The sequence below is a fragment of the Aquarana catesbeiana genome, linkage group LG10, assembly GCF_042186555.1.
Source record: "Aquarana catesbeiana isolate 2022-GZ linkage group LG10, ASM4218655v1, whole genome shotgun sequence".
In the NCBI taxonomy this organism is placed as follows: Eukaryota; Metazoa; Chordata; class Amphibia; order Anura; family Ranidae; genus Aquarana; species Aquarana catesbeiana.
Window position 1 is genome coordinate 168,345,383 of NC_133333.1, and position 21,068 is coordinate 168,366,450.

Here is a 21,068-nt window from a genome sequence, read left to right on the forward strand (position 1 = left end):
CGAAAATGGTCGGAGGATTTGGGGATAGAGATATCCCGAAGTGACTGGCATACTTCATGTATCTTTACTCATAAAACCTCGATCTCCAGCTTTATCCAGGAGAAAAATTATAAGTTACTTTCCCTGTGGTATAGATTGCGCTCTTATCCATCCTTCCGGGCTCAGCTAAATCCCAGAAAAGGAACCTTCTCAGGTTCTTTGTGGCAGTGGTGCGACACCTCATAACTACGTTTTGGAAAACTGAGGTGGTTCCCCCCCTCCATAGCTGGATTTACATAATTAACGACACCATGCTCATGGAGGAGATGCAGGCAAGAGAAAATGACACATGAGACAAGCATCTTCAATGTGGTATATATGGATCCATTACTATTCTTCCACCGAGTTTCTGGTAGTCTCTCTGTCTGCCTAATGAGACTACCTCTCCAGGTACCTCCGAGGTGGACTATTATTTGTTGCAGTGGACTACATAACAAGAATGTTGCAGTTCAGGTTCGCACCACAGCGTTGTTCAGCTTGTAGAATATTCTACCAAAAATCATTACTGCACTCAATATCTACTTCCCTCCTCCCCCCTCTCTTGACTTTCTTTTCTTATCTGTATCTACCCCGATGCACTACAGTGCACACCCTACACAATTTCATATACAGGTTGTGATTTTATTATTAACCGTTTTCATTATTTCTTATCTATTGTTAAGCATGTCACTGTGTGGTATTTGTTTACCACTATCCCCCCCACCTCCTTCCCTTTTTCTATTTTGTACCCCCCTACTGCTTTTATTTGAAAATTAACACACAGAAAGAAACCTGGACATTTTAACAGGGGTATGTAAACTTTTTATATCCACTGTGTGTGTATATGTGTATATATATATATATATATATATATAGCTTTGGAGTGCACACCTTAATGCAAAAGGCTGCGCACACCTATGATTATGGGCATGTGTCTACAGTTCAGTAATGTATGAGGGGAAATTTGCTTATCTCCTGTTAGAGCTGGCATGTGAAAATTGCAGTCACAGACAGTAACCGAAAACCTAGAGAGGGGAGAATTCAACATTTAATGAAAGTAGACTACATATAATAAAAAACTAAAAACACTAAGACTACATATAATGAAACATTGTGCAACTGCATGCTTTACAGTAATAAGAATTTCCCCTCACTGTCTGTGTTGTGCTCAGTAGTGTGGCTGCCGAATGAGGGGTGTCATTTATGTTAAAGTGGGCTTGTTCACATTTATATGTACAGGCCAAGTGTACTCTCCCACATTCACTCCAATTCCAATGATTAATGGGAAATGTAGTTTAACTATGGTTTAGACTAGAGAGAGAAGAGGATATGATGCAATAACAATAATATACAATAACACCATAGTAATAAGAGGTCAAACATCACAGGGCTATGATAACATAAAGGTCCCTATGGCATGGGGAAGTGAACATAAAATCTGTATAAAAAAAATTAACTCAATAGACCGCTAGTCAGGTTATGTTGGATATCACGATAAAGTTTAACATGAATACATAGTGGAGCTACAGTTAAAAAAAAAAAAAAAAAAAAACATAGCAATTTATGTCAAAGCAGCAAAAATAAAAGAAGCCCAGGAGAAACAGGGAAAGAAGGAAGAAAAAAAGGGGGGGGGGGGGGGGGGGAGGGGGAGCGAGGGGTAAGGGGAAATGTAGGGAAAGGAAGGGAGGGGGGAAGCCACCTACTCATGGGAAGTCCCAGGGGAAGCATTGTCCATTGTATCTGCTACAAAATCAATCTTGTCCATATCACAAGCCCAATCAGCGCCAAAATCTAGCAATTTACAGAGCGGGCAGCCGTAAGAAAATTACGAATTAAGCTTTTCTTGATTTGTTTATAGGAGCCTGGAACATGGAAAGTATAGATACACTAGGTTTCTTTGGGAGTTTATCCCAACAAGTTTGTCAAATAGGTGTAGTGTTTTATCCCAAAAAGGGATAATGCGCGGACATGTGCCCCATATGTGCGTCATGGTGTAGTGGGCCTGTAAATATCTCAAACACGTATCTGGTATGGTAGGATCAATTTTATGCAGGGCAGTAGGGCAGCGACACCACCTAGACACGATTCAGTAATTCCGATCTTGTGCATGAGACAATAGAGACAGCTTAAAGGAAAGCGCCAGTGTTTTGCCCCATTCCATATCATCAGGGGATACATTTAGCTCCCAGTCCCATTTCAACAGGAATGGTTGTGGATCTGGATAAGAGGCCTGTAACAAAATCTGGCAAATCTGGGATAGCGAGTGTTTATCTCTTATATGTTATGATGTCAAAAAAACAATTAATCTTTAGAAAGAAAATAAATGCTTGTTGCACATATGTTTATTTCAGAACCTTTAAAGTGTAACTGCACTTTTAAAGCAATTTCACTTAATAGGGGTGCACCATCCGCCCCACCTCCACATCTTATACACACCTGTCCCCGTTCCGCTGAGTCCTTGGCTGGGTAGCCTCCTCATCGCTGCACAACCTATTCTCATATTCTTCTCCACTGAGTCCCGCACATACACGCTGCAATTTCTTTTTAATCCTATGGAGAGTTCGGAGTACAAATAGGACTAAATTGTTGCTGTCTACACCATGTACTGGTGAAGCATGGATTTTGTTATGCCACAAAAAATGCAAGTACAATTATGAGCCTACTTGGTCTGAATGGGTAAAGGATAACTGCCCTTCTTTAAAAACAAATCTATAATGAGCCTACCACACTTAATAAATCAATAAAATAATTATATATTTTTTCCCCACACAAAACAAAGATTATGCCATGGTCTACTTAAGTTAACATTGTTGCTAAATTCAACGAAAAATGGTTGCTACTTACATCATCACTAACTGACCATTTGGCTCTCGTGTAAGAACAAGTACACAGGAAGTACTATTGTGTGCTCTATTAAGTCCCAGCATTCAACGCCCTGGAGGTAATTCAGTCAATCAGCTAACATGTGGATGGGAACAGATACAAAGAGAGGTGTATCGCTCTTCTGTTTAGCACGGCTGAGAGCTATAGAATGGAGTGTGCGTGAATGCTGCTAAATCTCTTCAGCATATCTACCAATCGGCTAACAGGTAGGCAGATATAACAAGAGTGGGTGGGAGCAAGTCTCCTCAGGTAGACTGAATTGTGGGCCTTGTAGTGCACAGGATAAGACTTCCTTTTATATTAATTTGAATTGAACTGTCATTTTGTATTTTTGTAAGCAGCCACCATTTCGGTTGATTCTAGCAACAGAGTAAGGCTAGGCAGACCATAGCAAAATCTTGGTTTAGGTCACAAAACAGTATAGTATTTACATAACTAGCATCCCCTCATAATGATATTATTTCTCCTCTGGCGCCTGAGAGATCCCACAGCTGGACAGTTATGTGAACATCCAAAAAATGACCCCGCAAGAACAAAACAGGTAAGTAAAAAGTATTTTTTTCCATTCCAGCGACCAGCTATTTTTCCCACAGTTGGGCTTTAAAGTGGAACTTCACTCTCCAAGTCAACATTGAATATTTTTAATCCTCATGCTGCTAGCATTAGTAAATAGATAGGAAAGAATATCATATTTACTTGTTTTAAACTTTTTTTTACATTTCTACAGTGACTTCATGGTTTCTTCCCTACGCAAATGTCGTCATACATCCCAGGAGAGTTCAGGAGGGGAGGAGGAGTTTTCTCAGCTAGGCACACTCTCCTGCACGCATGCCTGAGATGACTGCAGATGAATTCCAGGAAGTAAATGCTACATGAATCATTTGCCCTTACTCAAAATGGCCATGGGCAGAAATGCTAGGGGGTGTTTTTCAAAGTGATTTCTCGACAAAATAATGTATAAAGTATAGGAGACATGGATGGATAGGGACATTTGTTTTAAATATTAAAATGAATTAAATAGCGCTTTTGGTTTGTGGTGCTCAGATGCTGTGAAGATCAGCTTTAACTATTCCTTGTGGTTTTGGCACAGAACATTTAGGATTTATTATTTGTGTTTGCTTATATGTTGAGCTACCTTTATTGAGCTTTGGGTATATGCTTATAAATTATATTCTTCGTTTAAACTGCTCGGTTTCTGACAAATTTATTATAAAGGCAAATTCTAGCGCCAAATGTCTTCAAATATTCCTGGATGTGTCAGGGATTTATATCTTCCTACAGTAGTCACATACCAGCTTTATATTGAACTTGGGTTGGATACTTGGGAATGCTGCCAGGATGCTACTGCTATAATATTCAATTACTCCTCAGCGCAAGTTCAAGGTGCAGCAAGATCTTTAACCAATTAAGCACCGCAGCCATTTTCACATTTGACGATAATGATTTAATGCTATATTTGTTAGAGGTATAGATAATAAAAGCTAATTTTGCTCTGCAATTTGTTTCTTTGGGTGCAAAGAATGGTGAAGTCATGTACAATGTAAATAAAGGCATTTTTACATGGGTTTCCCAATGTTTTCCCTACAATTCAATGGGTTTTTTTTTTTTTTTTCATTTTGTCCTGACATACACTTTAATATCATTGGCTTTGCCCATAAAAGCAGCCCAGTCTCCCTCACCTTTCTCTTCTGGAATGCTCTCTGGCTAACTCTCTCCTCTTCTGTCTCTCACGCTCACGGCGCACTTTATCTTGTTCCTCTCGGTGTCTTTTTCTCCTCTCGTGCTCTCTGTCCTTTTCCTTCACCCGAACATATTTACCTGTCAAATGACCAAAGACATAACTGTATCAGTTTAATCATGCCAGCATGTACATGTTCATCTCCTACAAATATATTTCCTGCCAAAACAGGCTCGGGCCTATGATTAATAAATTATTTTTTACTGCTTTAAAAGCTTGTTAACTTCTTTGACCATCACATAGTTTACAACAAATATATACTATTATGCTTTATTGTGTTCTGGAGTGCCCCTGTGTCCCCATAATTTCCTGACTTGTCACCAGGACACAAAGCGAGTGAAAACCTTTTCTCTGGGGACCTAGACAGTAATAAAATCCTGCAAATGAGGTGGTAACTAGCCTTACAAAGAAAGTCAATCCAAACCAAAAAAATAAAAGGAAACTATCAACAAGCAGAAAATCACAGACGAAGACACCCTGACTCCAAAACAATGATTAGTATAGCAATATATAAAAAGCTTCAGGTGTCCTCAAATGAAAAAAAAATACACCAACAAAAAAATAAAAACATATTAAAAAGTACTTGTATACATACCAGTGTACCCCCCCCCAAAAAACCCAACCCACTATTAAAATAAGTTGATCACCTTTACCCTCAGCTTCTTTAGCAAGCCCGTGGTTGTCTCGGAGGTTTGTTTGGGGTCGTTATGTTGGAATGCTGCCCTGCGGCCCAGTCTCCGAAGGGAGGGGATCATGCTCTGCTTTAGTATGTCACAGTACATGTTGGCATTCATGGTTCCCTCAATGAACTGTAGTTCCCCGGTGCCGGCAGCACTCATGCAGCCCCAGACCATGACACTCCCACCGCCATGCTTGACTGTAGGCAAGACACCCTTGTCTTTGTTCTCTTCACCTGGTTTCCGCCACACATGCTTGACACCATCTGAACCAAGTAAGTTTATCTTGGTCTCATCAGACCACAGGACATGGTTCCAGTAATCCATGTCCTTAGTCTGCTTGTCTTGAGCAAACTGTTTGCGGGCTTTCTTGTGCATCATCTTTAGAAGAGGCTTCCTTCTGGGACGATGGCCATGCAGACCAATTTGATGTAGTGTGCGGCGTGTGGTCTGAGCACTGACAGGCTGACCCCCCACCCCTTCAACCTCTGCAGCAATGCTGGCAGCACTCATATGTCTATTTCCCAAAGACAACCTCTGAGCACGTGCACTCAACTTCTTTGGTCGACCATAGCGAGGCCTGTTCTGAGTGGAACCTGTACTGTTAAACTGCTGTATGGTCTTGGCCACCGTGCTGCAGCTCAGTTTCAGGGTCTTATCAATCTTCTTATAGCCTAGGTCATATTCATGTAGAGCAACAATTCTTTTTTCCAGATCCTCAGAGAGTTCTTTGTCATGTTGAACTTCCAGTGACCATTATGAGAGGGGGAGAGCGAGAACACCAAATTTAACACACCTGCTCCCCATTCACACCTGAGATCTTGGTAACACTAATGAGTCACATGACACCGGGGAGGGAAAATGGCTAATTGGTCCCAATTTGGACATTTTCACCTAGGAGGGTACTCACTTTTGTTGCCAGCGGTTTAGACATTAACCACTTAAAGACCAGCCTCGTTTTGAGATTTTGGTGTTTACATGTTTAAAACAGTTTTTTTTGCTAGAAAATTACCTAGAACCCCCAAAAATTATAAATGTTTTTGTTTTCTAACACCCTAGAGAATAAAATGGCAGTCATCACAATAGTTTTTTTCACACTGTATTTGCGCAGCGGTCTTACAAGCGCACTTTTTTTTGGAAAAAATTCACTTTTTGAATAAAAAAAAATAAGACAACAGTAAAGTTAGCCCAATTTTTTTTTATATTGTGAAAGATAATGTTACACTGAGTAAATTGATACCCAACATGTCACACTTCAAAATTGTGCCCGCTTGTGGAATGGCGTCAAACTTTTACCCTCAAAAATATCCATAGGCGACGTTTAAAAAATTCTACAGGTTGCATGTTTTGCTTTACAGAGGAGGTCTAGGGCTAGAATTATTGCTCTCGCTCTACCGATCGCGGCGATACTTCACATGTGTGGTTTGACCACCGTTTTCATATGCGGGCGCTACTCACGTATGCATTCGCTTCTGCGCGCGAGCTCGTCGGGACAGGGAGTTTTAAACTTTTTTTTTTTTTTTTTCTAATTTATTTTACTTATTTTTACACTGTTTTTTTTTAAAAAAAAAAAAGAAATTTGGGTCACTTTTTTTCCTATTACAAGGAATGTAAACATCCCTTGTAGAAAAAAGCATTGTAAACACACCTTGTAATAGAAAAAAGCATGACAGGTCCTCTTAAATATGAGATCTGAGGTCAAAAAGTCCTCAGATCTCATATTTTGACTTAAATGCAATAAAAAAAAAAAAAAATGTTGTCATTTGAAAAAATTACATTGAAAAAATGTGCCTTTAAGAGGTTATGACGTCGCTTCCGCCCTGCAGTGTCATGGAGACGGGTGGGGGCCATCTTTCCCTCACTCATCTAAATGTTAGCCCAGGAGACAGACGTGATGGCCTCCGCCACTGCCGACGGCTCTGGGAAGTGGCTGAGGGCCCTCTCCCGCCACCGATAAAAGTGATCTTGCGGCAAATCCGCCGCAGAGACCACTTTTATCTTGTAGCTGACCGCCGGCCGAACACGGGGATACCAGGGTTATGGCAGCTAGGGTTATGGCAGATACCCCAAAAAAGGGACGTATATGTACATGCGACGGTTGGCAAGTGGTTAATGGCTGTGTGTTGGGTTATTTTGAGGGGACAGCAAATTTACACTGTTATACAAGCTGTAAACTCACTACTTTGTACTACTTACATTGTAGCAAAGTGTCATTTTTTCAGTGTTGTCACATGAAAAAATATAATAGAATATTTACAAAAATGTGAGGGGTGTACTCACTTTTGTGAAATACTGTATATGCCAGAACACATCAGCTCAAAATTCTATAAATGTCGCTCCACATAACTGCTCGATAATAGAAAAATATCCAGGAGATATGACCACGGAATCAGCGCCAGTAGACAGTGACATGTTTTTGTTTTCTCAAGTAGACTGTTTTTTTCCCCATTCAATTCAGTGACCACTATACAGACTGAAAGCAATTTGTTCTTTCACATTTTGAGAACTACTTGACTTTTTTATTAGATTTATACAACACATACTGATGAGGCATATGGTATTCTATTTTAAATGATTTTAATCATAGTTTGGGTTTTTTGTGGGGCACAGTCATCTGAATAAAAATATGTATAGCTGAACCCTGTTTTTAGTTTTGGATACAATAGTTTGGAACCCCTGTAAAGTTTTTATTACTGTCTGTATCCTCATTAGGTAGGCTCAGCTTCTATTTGTCCTGATGACTGTGTTTCTGGCACAGCGATTGATGGTAGATGCAACATTTTAGAGCGGTCACAAGAAAAATAGGTGGGGGGAATCCTTTTTCACCTTGAAGAGGCTTCCTCTTACTTCCTGTTGTATCCCCAAGACAGGAAGTGAGGGGAACCCCGAGACACAGACTGTAAAAACAAAATGACTTGAAGGGGTTTCCCAATCTTTCCTTACTCCATCCAAAGCAAAACGTTTGGATGTACATACACAAGTATAGCATATGAAACTCCACCACACGCCAGAAAACCAGTAAGTTATTAAAACTGCAATATACCTCCAGCTCCTTCAGCAGAGTGGCTGCGATGTCGGCGCTTCTCTTTTCTCTTCTCATCTTTTCTGTGGTGGGATTTTTCTTTCCGGGAAACTTGTTGTGGTGGTTTAATAGCGAGTGAATCATCCTCCTCGCCTCTGGAAGAATTGAATATATTAAAAGAGTTAGCCTTTTTTGACAATTCCTCTACAACAGCCTATGACCGAGAGATTACTTGCTTAACAATTGGGTCAGGAAATAAAGAGTTTAAAAGGCACCATCCGTTCCTAATGTAATATAGAAACAGAGTTACCTGGAGCTGATGACATCACTGGCATTTCCTCCTCTTTCTCCAGCAGCAGCAGGTGGGGTTCATTCATCCAGGACTGAGCAGTGGTACTGTGAGGCCAGCCTGTTTGATAACGTGCCCCTAGAGGGGCCTGTGAACAAGCTGGGCTCACAGGAAGTGGGCAGAATGACATGGCTGTCATTTTACCCTACAAAAATTGTCAGTGCCGGACCAAGGAGAAAGTCAGAGACAGCAATGGTAGGTAGAATGCCAGTATGTGTTTTCTTTACTAGGTGATCAATGCAAAAAAAAGATGTGCATCAGCCTCAAATCTCAGCAAAGGGACAAACAGCCTTTAACTTTATGAAGTTAGTACTAGTTTGTGTTTAGCCTGGGGTCCTTGAATCAACAGAGAATGGCAAAGAAAACATACCTGTCTTCCATTGAGTCCTCTCGTTTGTAAGGTGAATTTCGAATAGTGATCTCCATTTTGTGATCTCTCAGCTCTCCTTCCTCCAAGGAATCTCTCTTGGAATCTCGATCATCTGCCTACCAATGAAAAATTAGAAAGAAATTTTAGGGAGATCTATATGTATAAATAAAGCTTTCTTCACAATAAACGCCAAAGAGATCAAAACTATGCTATAGTTAAAAAAAGAATTTCCACTAAGCACACATCTCCATGCTTGAGACTCATAAACATATAAATATATATAGTCACTTTCACCCTTTGCTGTTATTTTTCATGGACCTGGAACTGTGTCTTTATACTTCACAATCCCTGACAAAGTCAGAAAAAAAGTACTATTTGTGCTCTTTCAATTAGGGCACAAAAAGTACCTTTTTATCAGAATAAACACACATGTTCTATTAAGAAAACAAAAATAATTTAGAAGGTCTGTTTTACTTTATATGGGGGGGGGGGGCTCTTCTTTTTCCATATAGAGCAATCATAAGCAGAAAGCCACTTTTAGGCGATGTAAATGTATTTAAAATCACCTGTGCAGTTTTCAAAGCTTGTATCCTTGCCTAGGACAGACTACTCCTAATTCCTGCACTCATGGTTTATTTATAGAATGCCCCATTTCTTTAAAATTCTAGTATACTTATTTAAAACTCATCCAGCTGAGGGTCCCAGCTGTAAACATAAGTTCTGCTCAGTCCACAACTGCATCTAGGACCCACAGCCAAATGGAGACTGGATTAAAGCCCAACTGAACCCTAGACAAAAACGCTTCCAACAGCTTCCCCATACAGTAAAATGGTAAAAGAGCAGTCTCTTACTGTTCATATAGATCAGGCATCACTGAATGGCGGACCGCGGTCTGGATTCAGATCAAGTGACAGACCCACTCAGTCCAGATCTGGAAAGGGAAAGGGGAGTTGATGTAAAGGGGGCTAGAACCCTGCTGTGAATGAAGGGGGGGGGGGGGATGTAATGTAAAGGGGGCTGAGGACAATGCTGTAAAGTGGAAATGCGATGTGAGGGGGGGGGATTTAATGTGAAGGGGGAATATTATGTAAAGAGGGGCTGAGTAAAATGCTGTGAAGAGATGACTGATGTAAGGGGTGGGGGTTGTGATGTAAAGAGAGGGAATTGATGTGAAGGGGGACTGTGATGAGGAGGGGGGACTGAAGACACTGATGTAAGAAGGTGACTGTAAACTGAAGGATCTGAGCCATTGCACAAATATGTGATTTGGAGCTCTGCTGGAAGAAAGTTTTAGTGACCGGACCTCTTTGAATGTTAGTTCAATATCTCTGATATAGATGGTACAGCAGCCCACAGCCTTAGTAAAATGTGTCCTGCTTTAATGAAGCACACTCGGGCTACTGCTCTTTGCCTGTAAGCAGTGGCCCTCTCTGCTGCAGTCCCATTTGCCTCCTGTGAGTAAAAACTGCAGCCCTCTACAGAGTAAAGCTTACCCTTCCTGCTGAGTGAAGGTCATCTCTCACAGGGGGAGTAATGGAAGGGTCCAGCTCTGCCACGTGAGAGTGAAGGACAGATTTTCAATATAGCTGTGGGCTGCTGTACCATCTAAATAAACAGTAAGACTGTACTGCATGTAAGCCGCGGCCCTCTCTGCTGCAGTCCAATACACCCACTCCCCCCTGCTGTGAGTTTAGAGGTAGAGCCCGCCACTCGGCAAGGAGCATGAGCTTTGCTGAGTGGGGACTGCATGATGGTGGACAGGTTTTTAGTATGATTGTGGGCTGCTTTACGATCTACTGTAGATGAACGATAAGACTGCTCCCTTATCATTATACTATACAAGGAATTTATGGGAGGAGTTTTAGTCCAGGTTTTTACTGGGCTTAAGGTTAGTACTGGAAACAATTCAGTACAGTGGGTGTAGTGAAAAGGGTTTCTATTTCACCATTTGAAGACCAGGCTTTTCCTGGCACTTTTTGTTTTCAAGTTTTAAATCAGTATTTTTTGCTAGAAAATTACTTATAACCCCCAAATATTATATATTTTTTTGTTAGCAGAGACCCTAGGTGAACCTTGGCACCACAGATGTTTTGGAACTACACTGCATGAGCATCATGGGAAATGTAGTTCCAAAACATCTGGGGTGCCAAGGTTTGCCATCACTGCCCTGGGGAATAAAATGGTGATCGTTGCAATTTTTTATGTCACGGTATTTGCACAGTGGTTTTTCCAATGCAATTTCTTTGGAAAATATATATTTTAATGAATTAAAAACACTATACACTCCAAAGATGATGTTATGTTGAGTAAATAGATACCCAACATGTCGCGCTATAAAATTGCGCACGCACGTGGAATGACAAATCTCCATAGGTGGCGTTTTAAACGCCTTTATAGGTTAACTTTTTATAGTTACAGAGGAGGTCTAGTGCTAGCATTATTACTCTCGCTCTAACGTTCCCGGCGATACCTCACATGTGCATGCGCGACTTATGTATGCGTTCACGTCCGCGTGCAAGCAGGGAGGGATGAGGCGCTTTCATTTTCTCTCTCATTTTATTTTTACACTGTCCCTGTAATCTTTTTTTTTTTATCACTTTTTTTCCTATTACAAAAGGAGTGTAAACATCTCTTGTAATAGAAATAAGGATGGCAGGTCCTCTTTATAAGGAGATCTGGGATCAATAAGACCCCAAATCTCTTCTTTACCTTTAAAAGCAAAATTTAAAAAATAAAGTTCCACCCTGGACCGGAATTGACCTCATAACTTCACTCCAGTCCTCCAAGGCCAAAGAGGCGATCTACTCTTTGATCACCTCTGTGACCAGCTGGCGGCACCGTCGGGTCGTTTCTCGGGTGAGCCGGCTGAAACGGTAAGCCCGAGAAACACCAGCGAGCAGCGAAAGGCAGGGGCGTCCCCTCCTGCTGCTTCTGAAAGCGTTCCAGCGGCTCATGAGCCCCTTTGAACGCTTTCAAGAGAAAGCCAGCCACCGACTGAGAACAACAATACCAGGGTTATGGCTGATATCTTCAGCCATAATCCCAGTAAACCACTTGCAATCCACAATGTATATATACGTATTGCGGTCAGCAAGTGGTTACATGTAGTCTTATTGTACATAAGCTATATGAGTTGTGGAGCCTGTCCAGCCCTGATAGAACAGCTGTTGCCATGCTCTGACATCATTTAGATGTGTTTAATGAAGCACAGGGCAAAAGGCTTACATTTCTATGTTTAGAATCTCCTTTCTCTTCTTGTTCTTTCCGCCTCTTTTTTTCTTGCAAAATCTCATCCAGTGTTTTTACCTTCCAGGTGTCTTTTTCATCCCCCATTTGGAGTGGATCAATCTGCAAAACAAATTAATGCAGTTAGCTTTTGCTCTGAACATTAAAGAACAACGTCACTAAAACTGAATTTATTTTTTGTAGGAAACCTGTCAAGGAGGGAAAAATAAGTTACCATAATTCACCTCTTCTGATAATGCTAGTTGTCTGGCTGGCACCTGTTCTATACTTCAAATCATTTACCCAGAACAAGCTAGGACTACTGACTTTTCTTAAACCTTTCAGATCTGTCCACTCGTTTCACATAATTGGCTTAAAACAAGGTCCAGAGTGGTAGCAGGAAAGTGGCAGTGAAAGCAAGCGTCATTGTCCTGATAATACTTAGTTATCTGGTGTGAGGGGAAACAAAACAGCAATGCAGTCATTGCCAGATTTCTAGCAAGTCTATCAGGGGGTGGCACATCCCACTGCAAAATTGTGGCGATCACCATTAACTACAAAGGGCAGCCTCTATTTTTTTATGATTCCTTTAATAAGGCTATTGCAACTTTTCTCTAGCAGCACTGTTACTATGTGGACACTGGATGGTCCCAAAAAGTATCATTTTATGGATTGTGATACATTTAGTTACATTATACTGTATTTCTGATTGTTTGAGTTGGAATAATTTATAGAAAATAAACTTCACATTATTATCATCATGTGTTATTTAAGCAATCCCATGCACATATTAAATAATACATTTATAACAAAAACACATTGCATTTAGCTTTACAATTGACTTTTGGGGCTCGTTCAAATTAACGGTAAAGCCCTGCGGGTGAGCTGCACTTTTATTGCCCCCAAACCACTAGCCCCTTTAATTGCAGAGGCAGGGCCAGGGGTGTTCACGATGTTTTGCCATGCTGTAGGAATTATACTCCCCCGTCGCTTTCAGTAGGTGTAGCACCCCCTGAACGCAACCCATTCAAGTGATGGGGACCTCTCTGCAAGTGACTTGCAACCAATGCACGCAGTTGAGGCATGCTAGTGCAGGGATCAAGGGGCTACAACAGGTGGTGATACAACACCTCCTGTCACATGCTCCCTAAAAAGCGATCCAAATGCTGAAGGACAAGCCCTTAAAGGTAGCTGGAGGAAACTTCAAAACTAACAAAGTATTATTTTACTTAAATAGCAATGGATGCTTGGAACAGACTTCCAGCCTAGAAAGTGTGTGTGTGCAAGGGAGAGTGGGGATGACCACTTGGTCTGTTTTCCGCTATCACTATTCTTTGTGTTCCCATTGGAAGATTTTCCCTCTATTCCTTTTCTGGTGACAACCCAAAATTTGGGATTTTCTGTTACAGGAAAAATATAGAGTGTGAATATCCCCAACAGGGACACCGAAAGCAATAAGAACCTGACAGATGTTCTAATGCTTCTCCACTCTCCTAAAAAAAGCCTTTCGTTATACTTTTGTAAATTACCAAGTCTTATATGGGGTCGCTGCATTCGTTTTCTTTCCTTTATTTTTACTCAGTGACCTGGCCAGTCTTAGTCATGGTCATGGTTCACAAAGTCACCCAACTCTGAAGCCGCCCCGCACAGCGCGGCTTGCAAATGACTTCGGTAATAGAATTCAATGCAAGACACTCTGAAGTCGCCCCAAATGGCACAGGAACCTTTTTCTAACTTGAGTCGCTCCGATTAGAACGGTTCCATTGCACTGGAGACATGAAGACACCCTTGGACAGCAGCATTATAGGTCTGGAGAGAGGGTAGAGTTAAACTAGTAGATTTAGATGGATTTGACTTACAAATTCAAGCGGAACTCTAGCTAACACTTTTTAGACAGTTACAGTTTTGTTCTTTTGGGATAAAGGTTTTACATAAACTAATAATGCTGATCATTGCAAGCGACCCTGTCAGTGTTAAATGGTTTGTCTGAACCCAAATGCTGAAAAGATTATTCAGTTGAAGTAGGTTGAAAAACAACAGTAGGATCGCCAGGAGAAAAGGGAAAAACCTAAAAAAAGCAAAACTAAGCAGTCACCACATCTGAGGACAGTTGACCTGCAATATAATCATTTTTGCTTTGGGGTTAAATTATGCTTTGAAGTGGTTATCAAGGCTCAAGGTTTTTTACCTTAGTTATTTTGGCTGTATTTCTATGGATCACAAGAGTATAGTTTGTTCTCCACTCTTGTGACCCTTTTTTAGCAAACAGCAGGCTAAAGCCATCACTCAGCAGGTCCAGGCTCGGGAAAGATCCCGATTTTACTGCCAGGACTGGCAGCTGGCTCAGCAAAATCCAGTAAGCCTGAGCCAGCTGCTCCCGCACCTCCACAGCTCAGTGCTCCAGTGAGCGCTGGAGAGGCAGAGCAGAGAGCTGGTGACTGACAGTTACGGCTCTCTGCTCAGAGCGAAGAGGAAAAACTGAGCGATCATCGGCGTTTGATGGCTTAGTTCCCAGGGGTAGAGCCAGCGGGGGACAGATACAGCTGGGATCAGTGCTGTAGCATCTAGGGGAGTATGATTTTTTTTAGATTCCCATACCCCTCATGTATTCTGTGCATGAAGGCAAAAACTTTCCGATGGTGGTGCGGTACTGAGCAAAGGCAGAAGAGAGCAGATCACAGCAAGACAATGCTGAATCTGCTGGGTGGGTGAGTACCTTAACTGTGCAGGACCCGGAACCAGGTAAACAAGAGTTAATACATTTAAGTCAATCACAGCCAATGAGGACAGAGCTAGGGGGTGGTGTCTTATGGACACATAGAGCCGGCTCGGGAATGAGCATGCATGAGTGCCCCCATAGCAAGCGATTTGCACAAAGTGGGGGGAGTACGGCACGCGTTGCCAATGAAAAATATAGGGTACTGAAGTTTGTTGCTGGTTTGCGGGTGCCTGCAATTTTAAGACTTGACATGTTTTATATTTGTTTTCTATGTGCCCCCTAAAACTAATGTTAGTTTATTTTTTTACTGAAATAGTTTCATAAACCTTTGTGTTAATGTTGTATTAGAACTACCACCATTTTATTTTCCAGGTAGTCTGCTCTGAGAAAAAATGCAATGTTTTGGGGGATTTAGGTAATCTTCCGGCCTAAAATTATGTTTTAAATATGTGCAAAAAATACGCTATGGGAGTGAAGTAGTTAAACCCATTTTCCTGATGAAGGAGCAGAGTGAGTGCTCAGAAATATGTTGAGATAAGGACCCATTCACACCTAGCATTGGGTGAATGCGTGTTTTTCACGTTTTATGCGTGAGTGTAGCCCATTCACTTGAATGGGCTGTCCTACGCATATCAAAGAAGTTCTTGCACCTTTTCGTGCATTGAGCTTCCCGTGTCTGACAGTGTTTGGGGTGTCATTAAGGCCCCATTCACTTTGGTCTGTTCCACAAATGCACACAGAAACCTGTGTTTTTGGAATGCTCAAAATGCGCTTGTGGTGCTGTTGATTCTTAATTCATAAATTTTTAATGGCACCCCAAACATGGTCAGCCGATGTGTGTTTTTATGCACTACAAAGGCTCCAAAAACGTGTGTTTTAAAAAGTGTGAAGCTCTACGGGTGTAGGAGCTTCATTGGTGCATTTGTCTTGTGTAGGGTAGCCTATTCAAGTGAATGGTCTGCCCAAAACATGATATGCAAAAACGTGCAAGCACCCTATGCCATGGATGAATGGGGCCTAAGAAATATTGGAACTGCAAGTGTGTAGTGCGCTGCTCAGGTGTTTTTTTTTTTGCACATTCCTGGAATGCACAGGTGTGAATGGGGCCTAACGTGTATAAACCAGACTGACATCATCTGATCCCTACTGTATGTGCAGCATGGTCATTTTCACTTAGGGGTGTACTCACTTATGTTGCCAGTGGTTTAGACATTAATGGCTAATTGGGCCCAATTTGGACATTTTCACTTAGGGGTGTACTCACTTTTGTTGCCAGTGGTGCATTGAGTATTTTGAGGGGACAGCAAATTTACACTGTTATACAAGCTGTACACTCACTACTTTACATTGTAGCAAAGTGTCATTTCTTCAGTGTTATCACATAAAAAGATAAAACAACACTGAGGGGGAGGGTGGAGTCTGGAGGGAGGGTGGAGTCTGGACTGTCACATGTGCAGCACACAGGAAAGACCTAGCTGGGTGTGTCGTCTGCAGTGCCCCGCCTGTTAGGCAGACATAGGAGCCGGACTCTGGCCATCCTCATATCTCTGGTCACCGCTAAAGGCAGTCCAATCCCCGATGTGTGTCTATATTAATCCGCCTATATGTTCTCTCACTTTCTATCAGGAGTAAGAAGTGATAAGAACACCCCCCCATAAGAGAACATATAAAATATCTCTAATAGAGTGGGGAAGTGGTAGAACGTCTGGCAATGTTATTATGGCCATCCGCTATTTTGTGTTCAGGGGACAACTTTACCTCTGTTCCAGGGTGTGTAGAGTACTGAAAGAGGGCGCAGGAAGGGCAGGAGGGAAATTCTTCTCAATGGGATCACAAACTGATAAAACCTGAGGAAATCATCAGCGCTCTTTAAATAATAAATACAAATTGGCTGCATTTAAAAAAGTGGTTCTAAAGCCTAAACATTTTTTTACCCTAATGCATTCCCTGCATTAAGGTAAAAAATGTATTAGGTAACAGTATCATCCCCTCACCACAACCACCCCCCCTTATACTTACCCGAGTCCTCAAATGATCCAGTCCTGTGCACATCTGTAGCAGCGCTCTCTCTCAGGGGACTTGAGAAGAGGAGGATTGGGGCTGCCCTGAGCAATGTAATTGCACAGAGCTGGTAAGTATATTGTGTTTGTTATTAAAAAAAGACTTTACAATCACTTTAAACGGCATATAATTCCAGAAAGATGGTCAGACACCTGCATATGTTCAGTCACAGGATGAATTAGAACCTGTTGGAGTTTACCACTATCTGGCGCTCCTTTCAAAAGATTTTTCCTCTTTTTCTGTCACTGTAACCAAGTGTTTCACACAACTTGCTTCTTGCTTGAGGCTGCCACTTTGCTGAAGCCCAGAGCCCCCAAACAGCAGTAAATCATAAAGTGGAACTAAACCCATCGATTTAATGGTTACATTCCTGGAATGCCGGGATTGCTAACTGTCACATTTGCTTCTGTCCTAAACCAAACGATCAAACCAACAAATGGCTGGTGTCATAACTGATCACATGTGCAGCGCCATGGCAGTTACAGTTTAAATATATTAGGCCCCTTTCACACAATTTCAGGAAATTCCTGTGTAAACCTGAGGTCTATGGACCTCAACTCGAGAAGTCGCACAGATATGAATGGTTATAATGGGGTACGACTTGTCATGCAACTGATGTCCAAAGTCGCAGAAAAAGTCACACAAGTGTGAAATGGGCCTTACTGTGGTTTAACCACTTGCCATCCGCGCTATGGCCGAATGACGGCCACAGCGCGGACCTGAATTCCCGGGAGGCCGTCATATGACGGCCTCCCCTGTGCATGCGCTCTGATCACCGAGTCACTGAGACTCGGCTGATGACCGATCCAAGTAAGGGGCCGGTCCCAGCCCCTTATCATTTGATCAGCTGTCAGCCAATGACAGCTAATCACATGATGTAAACAAAAGATCGGTAATCGTTTTTTTTTTCTACTCACACTGATAGCATGAGTAGAAAAAAAAGACGATCACCGGCTCAGATGAGAGGGACATCGGTCCCAAAGTGGAAGAGGCACATCTGCCTCATCTTTGCCAGCTAACAGTGCCCACCAGTAGTGCCAATCAGTGCCACCTAACAGTGCTGCCTATCAGTGTAACAGATCAGTGCCCATTATTGCCACCCATCAGTGCCCATCACTGCCGCCCATCAGTACCCATCAGTGCCGCCTCATCAGCGTACATCAATGAAGGAGAAAAATTACCTGTTTTAATTTTTATATTAAAAAATATATTTTTTTTTACATTTTTTTAACAAAAAATAAAAACCGCAGAGGTGATCAAATACCACCAAAAGAAAGCTCTATTTGTGGGGAAAAAATGATAAAAATTTAATTTGGGTAAAGTGTTGTATGACCGCGCAATTGTCATTCAAAGTGCGTCAGCGCTGAAACCTGAAAATTGGTCTGGATAGGAGGGGGGTTTAAGTGCCCAGTAAGCAGGTGGTTAAACAGAAGCAGTTTCCTTGGCTGTAAAGGATAAGAGGGTTTCATTCTGCTTTAAGGCTGTCAGCAGATGGGCCTCTACAAACCCAGCAGTGCCCAACAATGCCTAAAATGGAGAGCAACTGAGCATATGCAGAGCAGGGTGAGACTGTGTATTACTGGATTTTATACAGTAGAGACGTATTTTTAATGTTTAACATTACATAGCCAGCCTGAAGTGAAATAGCCGGACTTCATTTTCTGACTAAAGTTCCACTTTAAGTCCTGCTAGATCACTCCAAGTATAGCCTTGTAAAATAATAAAAATAAGTGCCTATACTATTTAAAACCCAGTAATACACCGTCTCACCCTACTCCGCACATGCTCAGTTGCGCTGTATTTTTAAGCATTGCTGAATTTGTAGAGGCCGATCTGCCAACAGCCTTAAAATGGAATTAAATCCTCCTATCCTTTACAGTTGAGGAATCTGCAACTGCCATGGTGCTGCATATGTGATCAGTTATGACACCAGCCATTTGATGTTTGACCGTTTGGTTGAGGATACAATCAAAATGTGACAGTTACATTTCCAGCAATTCAGGAATTTACTTGTTTTTGAAACTGTTAAATTGATGGATTTAGTTCCACTTTATGATTTACTGCTATTCGGGGCTCTGGTCTTCAACAAAATGGCAGCCTCCAGCAAGAAGAAACTGGAACAATGCTGGAGCAATTTACAACACACACTAACTTTGGTAGCAGAATTGTTCATGTGCAATGTATGATCTTTGCTAAAGAAAATTATTTTTTATCAAGTTGTCATGGGTAAAGTTCCACTTTAAGGCCTCATGCACACTGGACGTTAAAATAACGTTATAAAAACGCTAGTAGCTTTGCAGTGAGTTTTTCAACTTTTATTCAACATTTTTGCAATAGCGTTTTTTAGCGTTTTTCTGCGTTAGCGTTTTTTTTTCTCTTTCAATGGATCAAAAACATTAAAAAACGCTGGTGAGCAACGTTTTTGAGCGTTTATCGACGTTTATCAGCGTTAGAGCGTTTTTACAGATGAAAAACGTCTCTCAGAACCCACTAGTTTTGGATTTTTTTACTGCTCAAAAACGCCACTGTCCAAAACTGCTGAAAACAGCCTGTGTGTGCATGGACACATAGGATAACATGATGGAGAGTTTAATGACTGTAGAAAAAACACCTGACAAAAACAGCTCCTTTAAAACCACCAAAAAACGTCCAGTGTGCATGAGACCTAAAGAGGAAGTAAAAGGCCTTTTTTTTTTTTTTATAACCTGCAAAAGTAAGGACATAATGTGCTAGTATGCATTGCATACTAGCACATTATGTTAAACTTACCTGCAAATTAAGCCCTCGCCGTCCCCACTGGAGGCCGCAGCCACATGACGTCACTCCTGCACATGGGAGCCGCCAGTCACGGCACATTGCTTTGAAGAAACGGCACAGGTGGCTGTTCCTTCACAGCGCATGCGCCAATGACATAATTGGCTGCGTATACAGTAAATATCTCCTAAACGGCGCACGATTAGGAGATATTTATAGTATCTATAGGTAAGCCTTATTATAGGCTTACCTATAGGTTAGAGCTGCACGATTCTGGATAAAATGAGAATCACAAATTTTTTGCTTAGAATATAGATCACGATTCTCGGCGTAACATCATCTTTCATATACAAAAAAATTGGTGCCAACTTTTTCTTTTTTTTTTAATTCATTGAAGTGTATTTTTTTCCCCCCTAAAATTGCGTTTGAAAGACCGATGCGCAAATACAGTGTGACATAAAATATTGCAACGACCACCATTTTATTCTCTAGGGTCTCTGCTATAAAAAAAAAAAAAAAATAAGATTTGGGGGTTCGAAGTTACTTTCTAGCAAAAAATACTGATTTTAAAGGGGTTGTAAAGTTGTTTTTTTTTTTTTTTTAAAATAACAAACATGTTATACTTACCTTCACTGTGCAGCTCGTTCTGCACAGAGTGGCCCCGAACCTGGTCTTCTGGGGTCCCTCGGCGGCTGTTTCAGCTCCTCCCCGCAAGCATTTACCACCTTCATGCGAGCTCCCTCGCACGGTGGTGAGTGCTTGCGGGCGCGCTCCCGTGATACAGCTGGCGGCTATAGCCGCTCGCTGTATCACTCGGCCCCGCCCCCCGCGTCATCGGATGTGATTGACAGCAGCGCGAGCCAATGGCTGCGCTGCTTTCAATCCATCCACTGCAGCCAATCAGCGACCAGGCTGAGCTGCAATGAAGCTGACGAGGACGAGGAGCGAAGATTCGAGGCGTCAGGTAAGTAAAACGGGGGGGCTGGGGGCGGCGGTACTGTCAAAAGTTTTTTCACCTTAATGCATAGAATGCATTAAGGTGAAAAAATTTTTACCTTTACAACCCCTTTAACTTGCAAGCAACAAGTGTCAGAAAAAGGCTTAGTCCTTAAAGGAGAAGTCCAGCCTGAGCTCGTTTGGCTGGGCTTCTCCTATGGATTACAGGAGTGCAATTAGTTTTGCACTCCTGTGACCTATTTTCAGCAGAGAGCGGTCTGAAGTCTCTCTGCTGACGTCACAGAAATCAGACCAG

General features: G+C 41.8%; 1 protein-coding gene across 9 annotated transcripts in view; it reads right to left on the reverse strand.

The window, feature by feature from the left end:
• Positions 1 to 21,068, reverse strand: part of LOC141111015 (cyclin-dependent kinase 11B-like) — a 100,293-nt gene that overhangs the window by 77,411 nt on the left and 1,814 nt on the right. For 4 of the 9 annotated variants that reach the window (XM_073602925.1, XM_073602921.1, XM_073602920.1 and 1 more), the window contains exons 2-6: positions 12,283 to 12,405; positions 9,058 to 9,173; positions 8,360 to 8,493; positions 4,581 to 4,719; positions 2,455 to 2,568 (exon numbers count right to left, since the gene is read on the reverse strand). In XM_073602925.1, the coding sequence (XP_073459026.1) occupies positions 2,455 to 2,568; positions 4,581 to 4,719; positions 8,360 to 8,493; positions 9,058 to 9,173; positions 12,283 to 12,390 (611 nt within the window). In that variant the 5' untranslated portion in view covers positions 12,391 to 12,405. Of the gene's footprint in view, positions 1 to 2,454; positions 2,569 to 4,580; positions 4,720 to 8,359; positions 8,494 to 9,057; positions 9,174 to 9,908; positions 9,989 to 12,282; positions 12,406 to 21,068 lie in introns of those variants that run through there. The other 5 variants (XM_073602923.1, XM_073602928.1, XM_073602927.1 and 2 more) reach the window with 4 other exon arrangements.